This window comes from Lissotriton helveticus, chromosome 9 (assembly GCF_964261635.1).
Source record: "Lissotriton helveticus chromosome 9, aLisHel1.1, whole genome shotgun sequence".
NCBI classification, from domain to species: domain Eukaryota; kingdom Metazoa; phylum Chordata; class Amphibia; order Caudata; family Salamandridae; genus Lissotriton; species Lissotriton helveticus.
Window position 1 is genome coordinate 1,023,785,173 of NC_136070.1, and position 24,883 is coordinate 1,023,810,055.

The window sequence follows — 24,883 nt, forward strand, 5'->3', positions numbered from 1 at the left end:
GACTTCCTGCTGGATTGCAGGCCCCGCCCCCGTCTCAGGCAAAAGTGCCTGACTTCCGTTTTTTTATTTTTTTTTATTTTTACACATCATGGCTGCTACTCTATTAAAACAATGAAATTAGGGATAATAGGAACTTTCCTGTCATACAAATCCTACAAGGCTTATTTTTTCATATTGGTGGTTCGACTCAGAGAAAGTAAAATAATGAAGACTGAGAAAGATAGCAAAATAATGTTAAAGAAAGAACAGAGGGAGAATAAATAAGCTGCGAAAGCCAGGTCAAGAGATATGAAGTGTAGGGTAGTACAAGAAAGAGTTATGAGGCGTAATCAAAACTGAGCAAACTTGGTATTCGCAACCCGGGCATTCAGCAGCGGGCCTCTAAAAAAAACTAATTAAGCACTGTGTGTGAAGGGCGTTTATGAACGCATGTACGACTTTGAACTTGAGTTGTCCGTATTGTGTCGTTACATTCTGCTGTCCTGTAGTGAAACCTGTAGAAAAATAATTTGATGGGGTTTTCGGAATTTATTTCTACTGCATCGTTTAACCATATTATCGAGGTGCAATTGCAGCTAAAGAATACTTCTTGCCCCAGTTATGATGTTGTGGGGTTTCTAGTCCGAGATCACCGATTGTTTCCCATAAAATGCACCACTTTCAGATGGCCGCTGCATTCGCCCAGTGCTGTCAGCTCACCCCGGGCTCCCTCAGTTCCTTTTCCGCGGCGGCGCGCGCATATCACAACAAATGGGGCGTGGGTACGGGGGCCGGCGCGCTCCGATGTCGCAGCGGGCCCAGCCAATCGGGGGTGGGCTGACCAGACGCCGCCAAGCTCAGTTTCTTGCAGTTGACTGCGGCTGCCAGAAGGAGAGTCTGGGAGGAAGCCGCAGAAGGACTGAGAGCTGGGGCTTCGCGCGCGGGAGAGGGGGCCCGGAGCGAGGCACACACCTACTTTTACTGACAGGGCACTGCGCCCCCGCTGCCTGGAGATAACAGGTGCTGTAACACCGGCTCACCATGGTGGACAGCAGCCTCTGCACCGCCGCCAGCTGAGTGCACTGCAGGGTGAGTGCTCCCTGCTGTTGACAAAAGGGGTTGTGTGTTTGCGCGTTACACTGGGGCAGATAGATATATCCGTTGCTGGAGTCCGGAGGATCCACAGGAAAGAAGATTGGTTCAGAATGTGTCATGGGTCGGAACTTATTGTGTACTTGTTTTATTTATCACTCCATAAGCTGCCATGTTTGCTCTAGCAGGTCACTGGAGGTGTGCATGCATGCGGCTGGTTTCTGACAGAGAGTGCGAGAGAGAGAGGAGGAGGCAGACGGGGGGCTCTAGCGAAGTTTTGCAAGCGTAGCTTTCAGCAGCAGTGGCGCATTGAGCTCGCTTCTGCCCTGGCTAGGGTGACCAGAATTTTAAAGCAAAAAAACGGGACATTAAAAAAAATTAGAAGAAGGACTATAATGTTACGTTAAGCGAGCGCACAGAATGACAGCGCTCCTCAGCAGAGAATTACAAAACAGGCAGTAAGAACATATATAAGATGCTATTTTCAAACCCAGTAGCTTGCATGTGAATTAATTTGCTTTCTTGGACCAACGGCTAACTATCCCCGCTTTGTAAAACATAAAGAAAACCTCACCCCAGTTTTTAGTCGAGCCTCTCCAAAAACCGGGACATGAGCTAAACTTCTCGAAATCTGTCCGGACAGCTGGTGAAAAACAGCGACCATCCTGGCAAATCCGGTACGCCTGGTCAACCTACCCCTGGTAGCGACAAACTGTGGCAGCTGCAATCGTGATGCAGTTCTGCAACGTCACGACAGCAGAAACTTGTGGATAGAGGAGCATTACATCTTGGGACACAGGGAGAAGATGTCTTTCAAGCTAAGACAGGGTGAAAACGTGTCTGGGACCTGTAAGCACAAGCATTTACAATGCAATAGGTCTCGCACTTACGCAAGTTTGAGCTCTTAGCATGGTAAATGACAATGCTATTTATGTATGTTTTACAAACAAAAACATAAATAAAAGGCATTGTCATTTACAATGGCAATAGCTCAAACTTGCGTAATTGCGAGACCTATTGCATTGCAAATGCTTGTTTACATTTTGGCATAAGACAGACAGACATGTTGCTGGCTTTGTTTTGTTGATTAAGAGTTTGTACTTTTATTATTTATTACATATGATAGTTATAGTGTCTCTGCTGTACTTTTATGATATTTTTATTCATGAAATAAAGATCTGGCTGTGTGTTTATTTTTGCATATGTTTGCAAGAAAAACGCCTGCTTGGCTACGCCAGATCTCCTGGCTGTTTCAATGTTTCTTCAATTTGTCAGTATCATGGACTTCCACCCTCTTTCTCCCTGTATCAGAATGTATTTATCATTTTAAGTGTTAACCATTCGCTCTTCGTTATGGCACAACCCACGGCTACTTTATGATATGTGAGATGTGGTAATGAGGCGGGTATTGATTGGGGAAGTGTTTGTATCATTCATCCAGATTTCAGTTATAAATAGGACGTGTAGCTTAGTATCCGACATATGATCGCTTATATGCTGCCTAAGTGGAAAGGCTGACCTAGCATTTATGAGGCTGCATGCAATTGATTTTTTGCTGGTCGTAAACGCGTACTGTGCTCTGGAGCCCTTACACCCAATGTATTAATGCAGTTGACGCTTGTGTTAAGGCATAAAATTAGACTGCTAGATTCAAATATGTGCATCCTGGTATTAAAGGCAGCACCAAGTGGATCCTGTACTCTGGGAGATCATATTCGCAAAAAACGGAAAACGCACCTATTCCCGAAATAACTGTTCCTCCTCCCTCCCTCTCCTTACAGGATAAACAATCTCCTTACAGCGCGGGGATGCCCTTGGGTCACCAGGCGCTATACAAATCGCTAAAATAAAAATAAATAAAATAAAAATTAACATCTCTGTCATGAGCCCTCTATTGTGAGTCCACTGTAGTGAATCTTTCGAGAAAAACCCTGGGCAAAAATAAGACAGATCTAGAGGATAATTTTTGGTAACCGTTTGAGGATATGGACAGCGCAATCAATCACAAACATAATGATCAAAATGTCTTTGCAGATGCTGTTTAGTCTCACTACTCACTGTTATTAGTTTTGGAGTAGTGGCCCAGCAGCGCAGCCAAGACCAAGCAGTCTAAAAAAATATGCACATAGAGGCTAGGAGTCCAGAAATCCCCTTTAAGGCCTTTTTACTGAAACAATTTATCAGATGAGGCTCAAAAACCTTCAACTCAAGCGCTTTGAGCCTCACAAGTGGTAGGAAGTCACTCTATGTATATATATGGCTTTATTGGGGCCGGGTCCTGATGGGTCTCAGAACCAGCAGTAATTAAAATCCGACTTTGTTATGGGTCCCCATCAAGCTCTATATTAATGTCCTTAATTGGCAAAAAGATTGATCAATTTGTCAATAAAGACTTCAAAAGCCCCTATGGTATTTCATGTTGGCGATCCAATCCCTGTTTACATTATACATGTTTTTGTTCGCCTTACATTCCATAAGAGTGCATGTTTGAATTACGTAACAGAACATTCATTGAGAGGCACCAGAAAGCTGAGTGTGTGGCTATGTGAGTGGCTGTACGGGTGAGTGACTGGTTGTATGAGTGGCTATATGAGTAAGTGAATAGTTGTGTGCTTGGCTGTACGACTGAGTGAGTGGGTGTGGCAGTGGCTCTATGGAGGAATGAGTGGATAGGGTGAGTACTGGTGTGGGTCTGTGAATGGGTATGTGAGTGATTGTGCGGGAGTGGGAGTGGATATATAAGAGGTTGTATGGGGGTGTGAGGGGATTTGTGGATGATGTCATCAGTGATGTCACTGACTACATCATGAGTGATGGAATATGTGAGTTAATAAGCAGTGCATTGCGGGGGCGTAAGTTATAGTTAGCTCAGGTAAAAATAACTGCTGAATCTCACTGGTTTTGTACGAGTGAAATCTGAGCTTAACTATAACGTCCCTGTAACCTTTGGCTTTTCAGTGAGTTTTTCAGGTTTTTTTAATTCTATATTTCCTAACTATAACGTCCCTGTGTAGTTGTTTAAGTGAATTTCTAAGGCGTTTCAAATTCTTTTTCTTAACTGTTACGTTCCTATAACCTTTGTTTTTTTTAAAGTGAGTTTCTATGGTTTTTTAACTAGTAGTCATGTTTGCAGGATGGTAGAGAAAGGGGGCAGGCCTCTGAATAGCTTGCAGGAATCCCACTGTTAGGGATTTACCGAAGGTAACAGGAGGGCTTCTTGGCCCCCAAGGTCTCTCAGCATCCAAGAGGACTTCCTTCTCCAACCAGTAGTGCACCAGGAGGCACGTTTGCAGAGTTGTGGAGGAAGGGGGCATGACCTTCGACAACCTTTCAGCGATCCTGCTGTGTGGGACTTACTTGAGGTAACATGAGCTGTAGTTGGCCCCCAAGGACCCTCAAGAGCCAAGGGCCAAGGGGACGTCCTCCCCCAACAAGTAGTGAACCAGGAGACACATTTGCAAAGTGCTGCTGAAAGGGAACGTGGCTTCCGGTGACCTGCTCGTTTTTCCTTTTATTAGGCAAGGGGGCTGCATGGCCCGCCTTCCCTGGCCTATTTAGGCCCAGGAATCCCATCTCCTGGGGCCAGGCCTTTCCAAAATGGGAGAGGAGGGCCATGCGGTCCCCATCCCAGACCAATTTTGGCCCCGGGGACCCTATCCCCTGGAGCCCAGCCTTTCTTTAGGTTTTTTTTTTAAAGGAGGGACGCTGAATGGCCCCCCTCCTTGGGCTGACTTTGGCTCTGTATTGCCCCCCTCCCCAGGCCAGGCCAATTTCAGCCCTGGGGACCCCACCCCTGGGGCCCATCCTTGCTGAAATTGTGGAGGGTGCTGTGCACCCCCCCCCCCACCCTCCACTTGCCGATTTCTGTCCAGGGACACCATCCCCCAACCTCTATTGTGGGGGCACTCACCCACATCTACTAGGTATCACACGGGGCGGCACAAGGTTCTCGCGGTCCCTGCCAGCTCCCTGCCTCCTGCGGGAGCCAGCATTGCTTTTACAGAGAGGTAATGCTCAGCGGGCAGAGCAGCTGACTCTGGAGCGCAAGGTTTACGGTTCGATCCCCGGCACCAGTGGCAGCTCTGCTCAGCATCATGTGACTCTGGGCAATAGCTCTCTTAATCTTGCCGACAGACCCCAGCGCCTTGAGCCCCTTAGGGGTGATTAGTTTGCACTTTACAAATACTGGAGTTTTAGAGTGGGAGCTGCTAAGCATGCTGCTCCTTCTCTGTGAAAGCAATTTTGATCCATTTCCAGCAGGAGCTGGCCCTGAGGGGTGGCTGTCCCCAGGGCCACTTATAGCTCCAGGGGGGGCCTTGTGGAGAAGAGGATTGGAAAACCATTTTGATAACAGTGATCTTAGAGAGTGGATTGAATTATAAGAGCCACAGAGCGGCCGACTTTGAAGCTGGGGAACCAGGTTCGTGTCTGGTGGGAGGCTCAAGCATCCTGTGATTCTGGGCAAATCACTTAGGGCCACATGGATCAAATTTGGAAACTGCAATTGCATAATTGCGATTTTCACAGAATCGCAATTAGGTAATTGCTATTTCCAATGTATGAAACTCCATGAGTTCCATATACTGAATCCTAGTGAGTCGCAAATCTACCCGCCTCAATAATATTAATGAGGTAGATCGCAATTTGCGACCCTCCTAGGAATCTCTACAATCACGGCGATGGTGTCCTCCTGGGGTCAGCAGACCCTGATGTCCGTGATTGCTTTTAAATAGAGCAATCTTTTTTTTTTTTAATACAGCTCGTTTTCCAGAAAGGAAAATGGGTTGCGTTAAAAAAATTAAACTTTTTCTTTTCATTTTCTAAGAGCTGGGTATGGTCCTAGGGACCACTGCCTGATCTTAAAAAACGTTTTACAACCATTCCTAAAGGGGTCCCTTGGGGACCCCCACCTATTTGCAAATGGGTTACCACCAACTTTAAGTTGATGGTAAATTGCGAATGTTTTGTGACTGCATTCACTGCAAATACCGAATCGCAAACCCATTACCGAATCGCAAAAACCCCTTTTTTGCGTTCACAAACAGGCCGATTCTGCAAATCGGCCCATTTGCAAACGCAAAATTGGTTGATTCATGTGGCCCCTAATCTCCCCCTGCCTAAAGATGAATGTATCCGTCTGTAATGCAGCTGGTGCTCATGTAAAGCACTCTGATAGCTTTGGGTTGAGTTTGTGCTATAACTTCGTGTTCTTTGGATGATGGATTTGATAAATCAGGGTCCAGGTCTTGAAGGCATACATTATTTAAAGTAAATAAGCTATACCATATTTTGAAAGGCCCTTCCTTCCCATAGGTCAGTATCAGCAGGTCAAAGGCGAGCACTGCTTCCACGTGTGCATAGATTAATTACAAGATCAACTGTTCCTGCAGCATACGCCGAATGTAATTGCTTTTTTGTGCTAATTGCAGATGTTTTATTATCTTCTCTTGTGTATTAGCTTATCAAGAGGGATAAAGGCTGAGTCAGCTCTTCTCAATCAGAAGCTCTGGCCTTCAGGATAAAACAGATTACCATTTTGGGGGGATTAAGCAACTCGGGCCACCCACCAGGGCCACGTTGGCCCTATGTGAATCCTCGTTTAGATGACATACTTAATGTAGCATAATGTGACTGAGATTATCAGACTTTGACCCAGAACAAGAGAAATGCGAACAAGAGAGAAAGAGAAAGACAGAAAAACAGTAACAAAGGGAGAAAGTAAAGAAGAAAATGGACCTGCCAGGGTGAGATAAAAATATAGAAATTTCGGAGGGGTGGGCATGAGGTTAAATCAATAGAAGGAAGTCTTGTTTTTTTTGGAAATGGGTGTTGTTTTAGCTGGAGGGTTAAGTGTATCGTACCCCCTCAATAAATGCCTCATTCAGTTGATAGTTTGGACCCAGGGTTGTGTTTGGCAATGCCCGTGTTTGGCTTCCCTTTGTGTGACGATCACTGACAGCGCAGGTTACATGTGCCCAGTGGTGGCCGGCACAGGTTAGAGCGGTGAGGCAGGGGAAGTAAAATAAATAAAAAATAAATAAAACCATTTACCTTGCGTTTGCTGCATTGCCGACTGGTGAGCGCAAAGTAAGTGGTTCTTTTTTTACATTTAATTTTACTTCTACCATCGTATGTCGAATTACCCGCCCTGCCTCACCGCTCTTACATGTGCCGGCCACTACTGGGTGTGTCCCTTAACCTGATAAGCACTTAATCAAGTCAAGACCATGTTTCTGCTTTCCAAGCACCACTAGACAAAGAAATAAAAGAAAACGAATTATCTGACTGCATTGAGAGCTCATGACTCTAAAATAAATTGATGTAGAGAAGCAGCAGAATACTGTTTGAAGAAAAGTCCTTCAAAACTTGTAGCATAAAAATGGCATCTTCAAGCACTCCACTGCTCCTTGAAGTTAGGTTTAGTCTGTACATTAAATACCTAATAAAACAGCCTATACCTTACATATCCACACACAAAGACACACACACATACACATTCTGCAGTAGGTGCCTTCTTACCGATATTGTAAATTATGCACTAAAAGTTGTAGCGCACAGATCACTACAGAAGACATTTAATCATTTGGGGTATTTCACTTGGGATGGAACCTTTGAAATGCTAGTGACACAGTTTCCTGCAGATGACAGATTCCATAGCATGGTCCCCTACTACCAATCTATTTCCGGCTGCTATCAAACACTTATAGTACAACACACACTGATCAGATGTATTTAAGGGGCTTATAAGAAGGTTGGTTACTTTCAGGATCTCACTACCCCTGTCTTTAACACCCTTAAGAGTCTCCACTCTTCCAATGCTAACCATTCAGCCCCCCACAACCCCTAAATCTGTTTGACGCGCCTCCTTTCAAGTTAAGAACACCACTGAGATGATTGGGAAACCTCAGGCCTACCCACCCCAGATCTCACTGACTATGCCATGCCACTGGCGATAGGTTCCTAGGGCAAACATACTGCCCTCACACTTATTTTTCCTTTATAATATTTTTTTTTACAAATTAAGCACTGGTCGGAAGCTTTCCAGATATGTATTACTGCAGATTTTTGTATTCTTTTGCTCTCCACATGGCACACTTTCTTCCATGTGGAGTAATCCCTTCCTCTCCACGAAAATGGTGGTGTTTTCGTAATTTCCCCCACTGACTTTGCTGCTTTAACTTAATATTTTAGAGGTTAGTTTAAAAGGGCAGTTAGCACGGGAAAAGTATTGCAAAATGTCTGGAAATACACAGAAAGATACGACATTGTGGGTATTCACAACAATTGTAATGACCACATTCGATAGTTGGATATGAAAGGTAGGAAAGCCCATGTACTATTTCGGGGAGTCAATTACTTCTATGGCAAATAAAGCCAACGAGCCGATGTTCTGCTTTAGTAAGTTAAATGTGTGCCCCCACAGTACATGGATCCTGATCCTTTGGATCAGATCTGTGATTTGTGGTCGCAGACGATACTAGGCAACTAGGTTTCCCTTTGGGGCAGTCTCTGTACAGTCCTTCAAGCATAACATGCATTTCCACCCCAAAATTGTTGCACGGTGCATAAGAAATGGCACCATATAATGAACTCGTTCTGCACCTCCACAAAGGCGTAGAACACAACACTGCGCTAATTTTCAATATAGGAAATTGTCTACTATTCTCAACCACTAACTCAGTCTCTCTACAAATGAGTGGATGTAGTACCTCTCACAAGATCATTTCATTCTAAGCAGAATAGGCTATATCCTGAAGTGCCTCTGCTTCAGATCTGAGCTGTGTGCCGATGCTGTAAGAAATTGCACTGCCTTAGCTCATGCACTAACTTGGTAACTGCTAATTAGTGCATGAGCCCCAGACTCTACAACTCAGAAACACAGAAGGGCAACCTCCAATATGTGTTTCAAAGCTGTGCTGCTTGCAGTACACATAATAACTTCAAGAGGAACTAATTTAGTACATGCAATATAGAGAGCTTGATCTCTTGAAAAAGAGTCACCTGGCTCCAACTGAGCAGTTTGAGTTTGCGATAAGGTCCAGGAATGAGTGTATTTGTAAAGCGCGACTTTCACTCCAAGGAGCATCTCGGCGCTGGCAGAAAAGACTTAGAGAGATCTGTGGTGGGAAACGGCTGAGGTTAACGCTTGGGATGAGTGTCAGATAAGAGATAGCACGGTATTATCTGGGGCAGCAAGGATCCATGTTTTTAGCAGTTTTCTGAATATGAGTTCAGATTGTTCAAGTCTCACCTGGGAGGGCAAGGTATTCCAGGCTTTTGTTCCCAGTACAGCCATAGCCTTCCCTCCTCTCGATTTCAAACGAAAGGTAGGGGGTTTTAAGAAGTTTCCAGCCTATCTCTCAGAATATCGTGAGAGACCGTATCAAAAGCGGCCGATAGGTCCATGTCCACGGGTGAATTATATAGGCTGCTTCTTTATTCTATATCATGATGGTGGACAGTTCTTTCTCAATAAAAGTATGGAAAATAAATCAATCTTAAATTATTTCAAATTGTAAAAATGTAAATATATACACTTGTATTAGCAGAGAATTCGAGCAATTCATCACACTCAGGCTGTGATAAAGAGGATTTAGCTGTCCACAGTGCTCACACAGGTCCACTTCCCATGTCAGACAGTCTGAGAGCGAGTTCCTGATGAAAGATACACTAAAAGGTTAAGGAATAACTTCTTGTTTATGGAAGAGACTTGTAGTTTCAGTGTTAGCTTGGTTTTTTCCTTATAGATGTTAACTCAACCCAATGCAATTCAATTCACGTCACTGTAAATTTGCAGCCTGCCCCTGATTGATTGGCTTGTAAACTAGAACGGACAACACAACAGAGCATGTGCATCTGGAAGCAGGCTTGGTGAAGTTGTTAGAAGTGTAGTTGTATTGTCAACGCAGCCAGCATTAGTCGTGGATCCAGGCACAGCATGTAGTACAGAATTTAAAGGAGCCAAGGTGAAATTCTGAAGTCGACCATGGTTAACGCCACCCCTGAACACTTATCTCAGTACAGATTTGAGGTACAATTCTCCCTCACTTCTGTCTCAGCTTTAGAATCACATGGCTCATTGTACCCCTGTTTTACTGTCAGTGTTCCAGGGCAAAAGTAAACTAGTCCTCCATAGACACCCCCTACAATATAATTGTAATCATACCAGGAACACCATTAATAAAAGGATACCTAGGTGATCCAAGGTATTTTTATATGAAAGACCCCACCAGGATAATATCCAGAGCGCTCCATGGAATATGGTTGAGCCCATCCTGGATTTTAGGTGCTAGGATGAGACCGGATGTTGAAGTATGACACCAATAGCGTGTGTGAGGGTCTAACAAACAGTACTAAGGTCTTTGTTAGATGGTTATGGTCAAGATTCACTTGACTTTGTGCAGGAGCAGTCCGTGCAGGTAAGAGTGGTGAGACAGGGCGGGTTAGGGTGAATTGACAGACAACAGCGAGGTAAAGTTAAATAATAAAAGAAAACCACTTACCTTGTGGTCGCTGCATCGCCGACTCGGCAATGCGGCGAGCGCAAGGTAAGTGGTTTTCTTTTTTTTTAATGTAACTTTGCTTCGCTGTCATCTGTCGACTCCCTCCCCACCCCGCCTCACCGTTCTTACCTGCACGGGCCGCTCCTGGCTTTGTGAGTAACCCTGGTATGGCTACCGGGAAGTGATTGAATATATAGGATGCCTTGCATGGAGCTTAACTCACCTCGGCCAGGTAAGTCCTTCAGCCCTTTGCAGAATAGCAAGTCAGCCTTTGCTACAACGATGCTACAAAGCGGATTGACAGGCATTTCGAACCTGCCCTTTTATGACACTGAGCCAGAGGATATCTGTGCTGCCTAGGTTGGCTGTCCCGATGGAAGTGCAGGGCTCCCAAAAGTTAATTGATACTTAGACTCCCTTGATGAGCAGGTTCATCTAATTTGAGGCCAGGCAAAAATGCACTCTTCAGAACCTACAATTTGTAGCACCTTAGGCCCCAAGGATTAAGACAATCATGCTGACACATTAGTTGCTCTTTCCCTTGTGCCAGATGTATGCGTTAGTACGGCATGCACCAATTGTGTTGTACTGAAATGGGGAAGTACTCCACTTGGAAGTCTCCCTACAGGATAATATGTTCAATCAGCTCATGACTGCCCAGGACTTGGCTCCTCTTTTAAGCAAGCTTTCTAAGCAGTCTGTAAATCTTCATCCTTTTAGTCAATAATGTTAGCATATCTGATGCTCACAGTTTGGAAATAGAGCATCATCCTTTTACACTCACTGCACTTAATTCTCCCCCCCCCCCCTGCTCCGGCAATACGTACTTTTGATGAGAGACTGGTTACAAGTGCTGATTGTAATTTTTCTTCTCATAAAACAAAAGAAACACAAGAATACAGGTAAATGAGGTTTGGGCTGAGGTCAGAGTGGAAATGCTAGCACAATGCCCCCATAGATGATAACACTGCAAAATCTATCTTTACTCCGTATTAGATGGTGGCTTTTTCCATTTTGCTGTGGAGGTCATCAGAGGCCATGTTCATAGAGATGACCACTAGTCCTGTGTAAACTATAACATTGCATAAGTGATACTGATCACCTAGCTGCTAGACAATATCCTTTTGCCACCCGATGATCCAGTAAAGAGCTAAGGTAAAGGCACTTCTCCACAGTGTACATCAATAGTTCACACAATACCAGATACAGAGTTCCAAATGCAATATCTATATGCTTTAATCAATCATCCCAAGACCATGGGCTGTAGGTCCATAGCAACAAAATTCAGATTGCCTTTGGCAATTACTGTCCCTCATGGCATGGAGCAGTAGTTACTGGATTTCAGGAATGACAGGTTTTACTAGTTTAAGATTCGGTTTCTGTCTGGCTTACAAAACCTAATGGGTGTGGATATTAAGCTACAATATTTATCTATGCCTTCCGTTATTTCCCTATGGTACTAAAGCAGCAATATGAGTGTCCGGAGAATTTCTGGGAGAACTGATTCACCTTACACCTAGACTTCGGTGCGATACTGCTGCAAAGAAATACAGAAATCCTGATGAAGTCCTCTCAGAGGACGAAACACATTGGCCGGGCTGTTTCATTGGTATATTGAAGATTAATAAAGAGAACTGCTTTTGAGACATCACATAATGGCTCCCATGTTATTTCGGTATTGGAGAAGAGTATATTGGGATTGACACCATTGAACTATGTGTTGATGATGAAAGGAGGAATACAAATAGAAAACAAGCTCTATAATACAATTCTTGGACTCTTGAGGAAGTCCCTTTTTTTCTGTTTAAATGCATCTAATGTTTTAGAGTAGTTTGGCCATTAGAGGGTTAGTAAGTACTAATATAACCATACAAGAAGAGCCCTTGTTTGGCCATCCGTTGCCATAACTACTCTTGCACTGGGATTAAAGATGCAGATCTTATACAAAATATTCTTGAGGAATATACTAGGTGCTGGCCAATAATAATTCTGAGTTTTTGCCTTGAAGCTGACCTTACCTTCTCCTCCTACAGCATTTGCGAATGCTCTTCAGTTATTACAATTTCCAAAGCATTTTGTTTATTAATGCACCATTAGAAAAAGTAGTCACCAGAAACATTCAGATGATTTAGGACACAGTGTTTATCCTGTGACTTTACATTAACTAGAAAGAGACAAGAAAGTAGCAAGCTCCAAAACGGACCCAACAAAGAGCCTTCCCTCAGGCAGCAGAGTTTCAAGTCAGGTTGTAGAAAATGGATTGATTTTATCTCTAGATTACTTTGTCCACAATATTTGTATCTAGGTGCTTTATGGCATACCACCTTCTCAAAGATAGGACTCTGAAACTAATAAAGTTTCTATAGATTCCTACTTGGCTGGAGAGAAAGAAATGTTGGAGCAGGGGCAATGGACAGATGCTTTAGTCATGTTTAACAAATAGGAATTCAAAGAGGATATGCTTAACAAATCTTCCTGTTCTCTTGGTCAACAAGGAATAGACATGTTTTCAAACTCAGAAGAACATGAATTGCTCCTATTGAGTGATAGGAAGGACGAAGTCCCTGATTACAAGTGGGTGAGCTGGCAGGGAGTTAATTTTTGCCCCCTGTAAATGCCATTACCCTGGGGTGAGTTATTTACTGGACTTGGACTTAGTAAATACCTCCTATTCCAAGCCAAGTCAACCAAGCTTTATTCGACAATTGTCATAAAAGCAGAATACATACATTTTATCATAAAAAGATAAAAAGATTTTTTTGGGGCAGACATTATAAATACATTTAAAATATTGTACAGTATAAAATTACATGATTTAAAATTGCAGTAATGATAATTTCATGATATATGTGATTCTTAATATGTTACAAAACCGTAATTAAAAGCCAGGTCTTTCCAATTCAACCACTAATCATTATATTCCTTAGAGTCCAGGACCACCCTAGATACTTTGCCACTGAGAACCAAAGGATTGGTACATGTACAGATAATTCTGACTACTCCATGCCCTACGCGGGGCAAAGTATGCTGGGCACCCAAATAGCATGTGAGTTACTGATTCCATGGGAACTGGACAACAGGGACAAGTAACCATTCCGCCATTGGACCATCTCGATGTAAATGCTCTAATTGGCAAGCTTCCAATTCTAAGCTGAAAATAGAGCTTTCTATCAAGTGGCTTGGTTATGTCGTCTCAGTATGCTTCTAGGGCGGTCACATCTTTAAAGTCAAGAAAGATCTCTGTGAGCGAGAGTGGGGCACTTGTCCTAAATGTTTTGAATGCTACCATCTCCCAGTATTTGTTCTTGAGAACCTTTTTGGATGGAAACCTAGCACTAAGAGGATCCTCCCATAACTCTAGCATTCCTAATTCTCCAAGAATCCCCCTAATACCAGATAACCATTTAATTTTATGAAAGGAATCGCACTTGATAATATCCATGAGGCCTGTGACAAATATTCTTAATTGAAGAGTTGTCCACAGGCGCCTCCAGTATAATACCGGACGCAAATTAGCAATAGATTTAATTGGCCTCATTCCTAAGTCATAGAAAACAGGACACATGGGAGTACTCTGTGGTAAGTTTATAAGATTGCGTAGGAACTTGTTCTCAGATACAGTCATTTTTGTTAGATTCTCAAATCCCCAAATCTCTACGCCATAGAGGGCTGAACTAACCACCTTTGCGTCATAGACTCGGAGGACAGGAGCAATTGGCTTGGTTAATGATTTCGCATGCTCAGAGCACAATGCTCCAGCCAGTTGGCGATGTTTAAGTGTTGCCAACTCAGTCTGCTGGTTCCAATGCAAATCATGTTGAATATTAATACCCCGGTAGCTAAATGCCCTCACTTGTTCAAGTGGTAAATTATTCATAAAAAGGTTTCCCTTAAAAGATTTATGCTGGTTAAAAGTCATGAATTTGGATTTCAAAGACATTTACTCCAAGGCCTCGTGTGGTACAGAATTATTCAAAGATGACTAATGGTTTCTGTAATCCGCTTGGGGTCTTTGAAATAATTAAACAAACATCTGCAAACATTAAAATAGGCACTTTCGCCCTAGCTAAAATTGGGGCATCAATGTTTGCTGTAAATCATTAATTTGGCTATGTCGTTAATGTATAGAGAAACAAGGTGGGAGCTAGGACGCAGCCCTGTCGTACCCCTCTCTCTACTGGAATCTGGCTGGTAACGTTTCCAGGAGAACCCCATCTAATCTGTGCAAAATTGTGCTAAGGAAGTCTCATAATTAATGTGAGAAGGGCACATGGCATGCACAATCTTGTAAAACCGACCACAGTGTGGAACATGGAACAAGGTCAAAGGCTGCCCTTAAATCATTAGAGGCAGGGTATAAACTACCCCTATCTAATTGCACTGTCTTCCAGTGAAGCATTGCAAAACACAGTACTTGGTTGACAGTGCTAATACAAGCCCTGAATCCTGCCTGGAGATGCGATAGGATGTTCTGCTCTCGCTCCCATTCCTGTATTTTGTTTAGGATTATTCTGCCTAGAATCTTTTGCATTGTGTCTATCAGACTGATCGGGCGGTAATTACCGGAGATTGACTTGTCCCCCTTTTTGTAAACTGGTATTATTTCCTATTTCCGCAACGTTCCATGAGTCTGGGATAGGTGCTCCTTTGACCACTGCATTTGCTAATAGCAGTATATATCTCCTATTCCAAGAATTTCACTTGGAAATGAGACATAACATGCAGAATGGGTGTTTATAGCTGTAAGTTCCACATGTAGACCTTTTTATGGGTCTTATCTTCAATCAATACATTTTGTCTAGTTACTTGTTAAAAACATGTCAGGAGAATACAGCTGTGGTGCAGTATTTATTGTACAACTTGAAATTCAAATTACTATCCAAACTCGTTTGTACCGGGATCGGAATTTAACTTCCAGCTTGTAATCAGGGCGTAATAAGCATTTATTTAGGACAGGGTTTGAGGCAACACTGACCACTAAAAGTTATGCATTCTTTAGATCCACCTTAATACTAGTGTCAGGCAGAACATGTAATCACCCGAAACGAGGCACTGGACTTTCTCCATTGCTGTATAGATTGTAACAGCCCTAGTGCTCAGATCTCTTTCCAAAAAACTTGACTTAAGAGGTCTTGTAGGTGATCAGCTACACCAGCAAATATTCCACTCAGAAAGAACATGCTGGTACAACCAGAGGGGGCTGGTAATGCAGTGCAGTTCAATTCATGTTTTTTGAAAATCAGATCTATTCTACTAAATTGTCTAAAACTAACAACTTCAAAGTGCACCTAGAGGTGAGCACTAGATTCAGCCATTGCTTCTGAGAAATTACCATTCACTTCTCTTTCAATGGTTAGATGGAACAGGAAAGGTCTGAAAACATCTATGCTGCCAGATGCTGAAGCTGCTACCAACTGTGGGTTCTCATCAAGTCATAGTAATCTAGGCCCTCTCCTGAAACACGAGGAGAAAAATAAATTAACTTAAAGTTAGGCAGGAACTTAATGTTTACAACCACTGCAAGATACCTTCCAGTTGTTCAATGAAAGCATGTACGGACAGCAAGCAATTCTATAATCACCAGTTGTGTGTATCAATCACTACAACAAAGAGACACCAAGTGTCCTAGGGCTCTGCAGCTAGTTTATATTTATCACTGCTTAGTTTGTCTTAGGTGTGTCTCCATACCTGAAATATATAATGCCATCTATAGTCATGAAGCCACACAGTCAGGAACCCTTTAAGTGGATTGTAATATTAGGGTTGCGCCCAGGTTTAACAGGCGTGGACTAGTTAGTCAGCTTCAACTTCCGCCCTTTGCCTAGGACAGCAAACTTCATAATCACCAGTATCTTCCAATATTATTGTATAAACCCCAGCCCTGATCCATGCAAATTGGATCTGCCTTCCTGCTTCCACATAGACACACCATGACACAGACAAGGTCTGTAACTTTAACATTTGCCTATGGCAGGTTCAAAGGAAGTGCTCCAGCAAAGTATTCTATTTTGATGATATGAGAACCCCTTCAGTCTTAATAAATAATCCACGTGAACAGATTAAAAAGGCTACTTTCCTATATCAATGGCCATAATTTGGAATTGGGGTTTGTGGGTAATACTTTGAAAATTATTTATTAAAATGTTATGGTATGAGTGCTGTAGTGTAAACATCACTTTTCTTCATAAAAATTGTCAGAAGCAAACTTTTCTAAATTAATATATTGCTACAGGCAGTGAATGGATTAATTAAAGAACGCAGTGGATGTAACATGATTCCCTGAATGGGACAATTTACAGCAAGCTCTGAGGCCCAAAAATAACACAGATTCAGTTGTAGTTTGCAAATGCAGGATTAAAATATTCATAAAGCATCCATCCCTCAATATCGATTAAGAAAGCTTTGAGGTGCAATAAATCATGCTGTATCTTAACCATATAGTGGCTGACGTATCCATACTGTTCTACCAGGCTGCTAGGAAATAGGTGACAGCACTGACCTCCAGAGTTTCTCAAATGGTATAGAGGGACCTAAAAGTTCACATTTACACAAATAATAATTGTTATGAAGACATTATACGAAAAAGTCAAGTCCTTCACCTTCTTTGGCTCCATGTATTCTTGAAGATACATCCTTTGCATTGCGCTGAGCCTTTTATGACTCACTGCATTTCTAAGAAAAGAAGCAATTTGACAATACTTCCTCTGCTAGATCTTTTGCATCAGCTGATCTCCACTTTCTTCTGTCAAGGATAATGTACATACATAAAGTGATGCATACATCCAATCTTTTGGGTTCTTGTGAAGGCCATAGAGATGTGCCTTCTAAGATCCGAAACACAACTGTACTATACAAAAGCAAACCTTTACAACAATATATTACAGCAACTGAAATCTTTCTATTTTTCCTGTCGACATTTAAAACTCGTCCTACCAAAACTTCATGACCAAAATATCAGAAATGTAAACAATATATATCTTCAAGGTACATGGATGCAGAGTTAGGAGCAAAAAATCTGTGCACACCTTCAAGCTATCTTGGTGGCCGAGGTTTTGGTCACAAGTTCTGGCAGAACAATATTTAAAAACTCAATATTATGACAAACAAACTTTTTGTGGCTTGCCAGATGTAACCCAGTGTTCTCTTGTCTTTGTCAGCAGCTTCAATAAGAACCCTGGCTGCACAAACACACTATACATCCCTTGCTTACTTACCCTGCCCTACTGTTCATACATTTGCATTTAATGTTTAAAAGAACCCCTTGGGTCAACAAAAGTTCGAGCAGCATCAAGTTGCAATGCAATGGTGAATATAGGTAAGATGCAGTAGAATTTATGAATATCGCATATTCGTTTCTTATTGGGTAATGAGAAACTGTATTTTTCATGGTGTTTTGTGGGCTCCTTTTGTGGCTATGAGCCATATGTATCATACCTCCGTTTTCCGAATTCCAAATAGCGAATTTTAAGGAATCGCTATTTGGAATTCGCAAAACGGTATGTATGTACAAAATCGCTATTTAATAGCGATTCCTTACCATTCCTAATTTGCGATTAGCAAATTGCTAATCGCAAATGACCCATTCATTTCTATGGGCCAGGAGGCCCATAGGAATGAAGGGGCAATTTGTAATTAGCAATTAGCTAATCGCAAATTAGGAATTTTTTCAAGGGTGCAGGGGTGTCTCAAGAACACCCTGCTGCACTCCTGAAAAAGACATTGGGGGTATATGGCGCACATACATGCATGCCCTAAGGGCATGTATGGGCGTCATATGGCACCTTTTGTTTTTTGGAAAAATGATTTTTGAAAAGAATTCGCAAATTACCACCAACTAGAAGTTGGTGGTAATTTGCGAATCCTTAATGGCATTTTTTGAATATTTTTTGTTTGATACATTGCATTTAAGGAATCGCAAAATTTGCGATTCCTTAAGTGCAATCGCAAAATAAGGAATTGCAAATTTTGCTATTCCTTATTTTGCATCAAACATGTTTGATACATACCATTTGTCAAATTAGCATTCGCAAAGGCCGAAATTTCCAGAATTTCGGCCTTTGCGAATGCTAATTAGCTTGATACATATGGCCCTAAATCCGTAAGATTTTGCGAAATGCTTGTGAGAAACATTTTGCCTAAAATAGTTTCCTACCACAATACATTAAATAATCGTTTAGAAGAGTACATGTGATACTTTGGAGGCACTCACCTGTATAGCAGTGTGTCATCAGATGAACTGTTATACTGGAGTTGGAACATACGGATCCCAGGAATGTTTCTCTGAGGGTACCACTGAATGAGGGCGCTGGATGAGGTCATATCGGCTGCTATTACCTTCCGCTCCTGTTGAATGCTGCTCTCATTTGCATTAACTGCATTGCTCGACTTAGCCGAAGTGTGGATATCCGATGGACCTGTCTCTGGTCGTTTGTCATGGTTTGTAGTGTTAGCGAAATGGGGCAGTGGATTGACTGCTAATTCCACTGAAGCAGTGGAGTCGCCCGCTGCATTCGAGGCAATGCAAGTGAAGGTGCCACTGTCCTTAATTGTTGTGATGAGTATCTCCAATGTTCCATTTTCATACGAGACAGTCCTGGAAGTGTTGGAGACGACCTTACCTTCCGGGGACACCCAGTGAATGGAGGGATCAGGGTCTCCAGCACCTTTGCACTTCAGGAGCACGCTTTCACCTTCCATGACTGACATTTTTCCTGTATGTCTAGTTATAACTGGGGGGTCGCAAATAAATTCCTCCTCAGGGATGGTCCAGAAATATTTGCCCAGGAGATCAGGAGGGGAAGCGCAAGTCTCAAGGTCATCTTCCCGAGTCAGACGTCTTAGCCACAAGAGTTCACAGTTACAATGTAAGGGGTTACCCCCAAAGCTAAGGACCAGAGAAGACATGGGAGACCCCTTTGACTTAGCAAAGACAGGTATTCTCATGAAGAGCGGATCTGGGGGTATCTTCTTCAACTTGTTAGACGTCATGTCCAAACGAGCTAGTTTGAGGAGATTGGTGAATACCCCCTCTGGGACATAGTCAATCAGGTTATGATCAAGGCTGAGAGAGTTGACATTGTTCAACTTTCCAATGATCTCCCAAGGGATATTGATCAGGTTGTTGTAGGACAGGTCCAGGTCTTCTAGGGTCCCAGCAAAGTCATCAAAAGAGGTGGGGTCAATGTGCTGCAGCTGGTTGTTGCTGAGGATAAGGTGCCGGAGATTGAACAGGCCTTTGAAATTGTCATGGTACACGTTCAGAATCCGGTTGCTGTCCAGGTGCAGAGCCCGGAGTCCCCTTAGATCTGCAAAGGTATAAGGCATAATTTGACTGATGGTGTTCCGGGACAGTGTCAGGTGCAGGAGGCTGGTCATGTTAGAAAAGTCCTTCCTGCGGATGACAGTGATGAAGTTATCCGTCAGGCGTAGCTCCACCGTCCGGCGGTCTATGACCGTTGGCACAAATAAAAGACCAGTCTTGGCACAGAGAATGGCAAGGGAGGGTGCCAGGTTCTGGCACATGCACCTCTTTGGACAGACCTGTGCTCTCACGGACATGCTGAGTATCAGCAGGCAGAAGATCGGCCTTTCCATTGTACGTCACTGTGAGGAGCTGTTTGGGATGGGGTAGGGGGAGGAGACAAAACACAAAATATAATAAATTACTTGGAGTTCTGGCAGCAGCCACAAAAGATGAACAACAACAGCTCTAGATCATTTTATAGCTTCTCTGCCACTTTCTAAAAATAAACTGAAGTGTCAAACTAAGCCCCCAGGAGCTGCCTGCCTTGTACGAATCTCCTCATATTGGCAGACAAATTCTTTCACAGCAGCACGAGCAGACAAACAATGACAAATGCCGCGTGTCTAATTAAATAACCCAGCTCACTTGCTGTTTATCTCCTCAGGGGTCTCTGGGGCTGGCAGCTCTGGCCTGGGGATGGGAGAAGAAGAAGGAAGTGAGCGCCGGAGGCATTGAGCGGCTCGGGGATGGAGGCCTTCCTGGGACCACTGAGCATTACTTACATTATTGCTTTATATACAATGCTTCATGCCCCTCCTTTTAACACCCCCCCTCCCTTCTCTCAGATCTTTCCCTGCCACAACAGCGCAGTTGTTCTCGAATCAGCAAATGCTTTTGGATGTGTTTTTTGGAGGCCACAGTAGTGGTGTAACGAAACTTGAGGGGACCCTCCTCAGTGGCGTAGCAATAGCCCCCGTGGTGTAAGGGCCCCGCCCCCCCATCTTCAGAGGTCCCCCTCCGGCACTGTGCATCGACGGTGGGGCCTCTGGCCTTAACGGCTTAAACGCGGCGGCAATTCTGCCGCGGTGCGACGGTTTAGCGGAGTGGGCGGGGCCACGCCGGCCACATGGCCGTGCGCAGCACTACGAAGGTAGCGCGCGCGATGGCCGTTGGCCGACAGAAGCACGCAAGGGGTTACAGCTACTGATTGAGTATGGCCCGTGGGGAGCCCCCTCTGTGGGCTGTCCAGGGGGGCCCTCTTAGGTTTTGTTACGCCATTGACCCTCCTGCAAAGTGCACGAAGCTCCATGCTCCGGACCCAGGAGCTCTCAGGCCCTCCAGTGTACAGTGCAAGGAGGAGGCCCCTTGGAGCTCAGTGGCCCCCGCAGCGCAGTTGGCTGAGAGCCAACTATTACGCCACTGGGCCATAGAGGTGAGAAGAGTCAACACAATGGTGTGAAACGTAGGCCCAGGAGAGCTGGACCCAAGGGACATTTTGATATGCACGTAAGGTTAATTATCATACAGTGAATCTAAATGGAACACAAGCTGGCAAGGATGGGGACAATTTGGACATAAGTCGGCCACCTTGCTCTGCATCATGCAGGGTTGGAGGTTTCATGTACAGATGTGTATGGGGCTTCTCTTTCCTGCCCATTTGCAGGCTATGCCTGACTTCCTGTTCTCCATTATTGGTCATTTAAATTAAATTTCTAAGGAGACAGCATGACTAGCCCCATGTTTTTGAAAAGCACTGTGGGTTCAGTTGTTGTCAGGCAACATTCAAATTCATGAAGTTTGGCATACAAATTTCTCAGAAGTAAGCATTAGGTGAGGTACATACTCTGGACCGTTCAGGAAGCGGAAGAAGTTCTCTCTCGCCTGAGACTACGGGTTTCTAAAACAGCTTTACTCACTCTTCACACTTCTGTTTCATGTGCTTATCTCAGGCGTGTGTTCACTGTAACAGGCTTAGTGGAAATGCTGATAGGACAAATGAATGTAGAGTTGAGAAGGTAATGTGGTGTGTGATCATAGTTGCTGTTTTGCAGTTAAAGGCTTCAATTCACTGCCTACTTTAGGCCAAAGACAGCTCCATCAAATTTGACATGAATGTAAGCAGTTTCTGCAAAACAATTTATATGGGGCAGTAATCAGTTACCAGTGAAACAGCACAATGAATTTACTCCTGTATGCTTTTGTTAGATTCTCCTTGCACCTGGTTGTCCTATGTTGGTTTTCCTTTCATCTTATTATGGTATGGTTGAACTGGGATGAACCAACTCAAGGGGGCCGGAGAAACAAGGCTGAAAAAGTGGTTTCAATTCACCAAAGTCTATGGGGTAGCAGAAGCGACACTGCGCACCCTTTGCCCATTCTACCAACGAAGCAAATTACTTTCTACTTGAATCTCCAGCCATATATTAACAATCGTGTGGTATAACAATATAGCAACCAAAATATTGTTTGAAAGAAATATCATGTTTTAAATATTGCTTAAAAATACATGCCCACATATGAGTTATTATTGGAAATCTATGCCCAATGAAACAATACTTTTGCAAACTATATTCATAAAACAATATTTAGATCAGTCAATATTGTTTCTAACAATATTCTGTCACACAACCACTTACATTTTATTCCACAGGTGCAGCTCTGATATGCCATTGATTATTGTATATAATATCAGATACTGCTATTGAATACCATGGTGCTGCCATCATATGTGCAGATATGGCACGTATATGCTGAGGTACTGCCTAAATACTGTCATCATATGGTAGCATACTGCTGCCACAATATGCCCAGGTGCTGGCAACATTTGCCCAGGTACAGTTGACATATTTCCAGAGGTTGCCATCACATTTCTATAATTAGCCATTCTATTCTCATGAATATCTTTCTTGTGTTAGGTACAGCTAATGCATGGGAGGTACAACAGTTGTATGCCACGTACAGTCATCTATTGCCATTTATAGCTACCATATGCTCAGATAGTTCCAATATGTGCCCAACTTCGGTTCATATGTGGCAAAAATTCCATCTACTGCCCATATACTGCAATAAGTTTCCAAACACTGCCTTTATACCACAGATGAAACAATTATTTGATTGAAAAATGCCATCATAGATCAGGTACTACCAACTGGTGGCCACATACTTCCTTAATAATCCCCAGTATAGGTATCATAAGCCAAGCAAAGCCTCCAAACTCTAGTGACTGTTATCAAATACCCAGATAATACCACCACTGATTGCCACATAATGCTATTGTACAACATGGAAGCTGTTATTCCAATATAAAAGCATGTTTCTAATTTTCTTATTTCATTTGACCTTTGATGTCGCTAATCAATTGCAACAAGAAATGATGGAACTGCTCACTTCTAATAAGTTATTACAATCGAGTTGTAACATCATACTGTCTGCTGTCAGAGCCAGTAGCCAAAGTGAAAGGCAGGTTATAGAACATCATTACAGCTGCAGTTCAAACAAAACGGCGAGAATGACATCTTGCTTTTCATTTCCCGGATCGTTTTTATGGTCTGGCTTGAAAGCGCCGCTGTCACCAGACAGGGATATAACCATCACTAGAGCGGGGTTTTGGTTCCGACTACGTGTTTTGATTGGGCAGAAGGTGTGTGCTTCCACAAGAAAAGTGCTTGCTCTCCATATAGCTGTGATCATTTCATTTTTTTATCCCGCAGCCTGAGACTGAATGTTCAGAGTCACAGATATGACACTCTAATGCTATTAAAGTGCCTTAGATAACTTGAAAATGTATCATGCTTTTCTCTGGCAGCACAGTTGGGAGGGGGGCATTCATCAAGGTATATGGATGTTAAAGTCTAGTTGACAGTGCAACTGTCATATGACCTTTTTTCTTTTATCAATACTATTCTGCAGTTATTTGCTTTGACACAAATACATATTGAGTCCCTTGCTATTTACTGGTAATAAAGGTACACAGTCCCATACAACATCCTTTAAAGCCAGACCTATTCACATTGCCAATGCTTGTTTCTTAAAGGAACAACAGAAATGAGATATGTATAGGAACATGTTTATTTTTGCACACTGAAAGTAATCACAAACAAATAGAATATATTTGCATTTATGTACACAATGTGAGCCCCATTCTTTTTTTAATCTGCCTAACTGTGTAACTGATTCGAACATATTTTTGGAACAAAGATATATTTAAGTTTGTACACGATTCTCCTTTTATTCTTCATATCTGCAACATACTATCTTGTGCATAAGAAAGAGCTAGACACAAAGGATTTAAGAGGTTTGAGAGAAGGGTGAAGGGGAGAATGTGGCCATATATTACAAAGAATGAAATACCTACTGCTGTACAATTTAAGGATATTGCAATTAACCTTTGAGTTCCATGACCTTATAAAGGAACTCGGCCTTCTGCCCTAGAATTTCTCTATGACTTGCAATAGCCAAATCCTGTACAGCAGAGGGATACTTTATACCATATATAATATGGCCAGATACTGCCATTATATTCATAGATATCGTTAGGATAAGTTCACATACCATCAAAGCTCCGTATAGTTTAATCGGTGTACTCAAATACTTCAAGCATGGGCGCTGGTACAGCCATTTGACGTACGTCATAGGCCCAGCTACTACCACCAAACACCACTGCATCCCATTTTTATATCAAAGGGCATAGTTGTAGGCCTTGTGATGGTGCAGAGAGGTTTCAGGTCTATTGGTAAAGTGACTGAGCGAGCAAGGGAGGGAGAAAGCACTGTGGGGCAGATTTATGCCTCTTTGCGCCGCAATTGCGTCACTTTATTTGACGCAACGGCGGCGCAAACAATGCGCCCTATTTACAACGTGACGCATCTAGGAGATGCGTCACGTTGTAAAGCCCTGCGCCATCAGGAGGCGTTCCTGCGCAGGGGGGGGCGTTCCTGCGCAGGAACGCCTCCTAAAAGTGGCTGAGTGAAATCTATAAGATTTCACTCAGTCACTTTCTGGCCAATGCTGCGTCAAAAGCCTGCGCCTGCTTGAAGCAGGCGTAGGTCTTGACGCAGCATTGTTA

General features: G+C 43.1%; 1 protein-coding gene across 1 annotated transcript in view; it reads right to left on the reverse strand.

Moving 5' to 3' along the window:
• LOC144782158 (leucine-rich repeat and fibronectin type III domain-containing protein 1-like protein) overlaps positions 1–24,883 on the reverse strand; it is a 397,349-nt gene that overhangs the window by 155,055 nt on the left and 217,411 nt on the right. The window contains exon 2 of the mRNA XM_078661335.1: positions 18,784–20,187. Coding sequence (XP_078517461.1) covers positions 18,784–20,168 — 1,385 coding nt within the window. The 5' untranslated portion in view covers positions 20,169–20,187. The remainder of the gene's footprint in view (positions 1–18,783; positions 20,188–24,883) is intronic.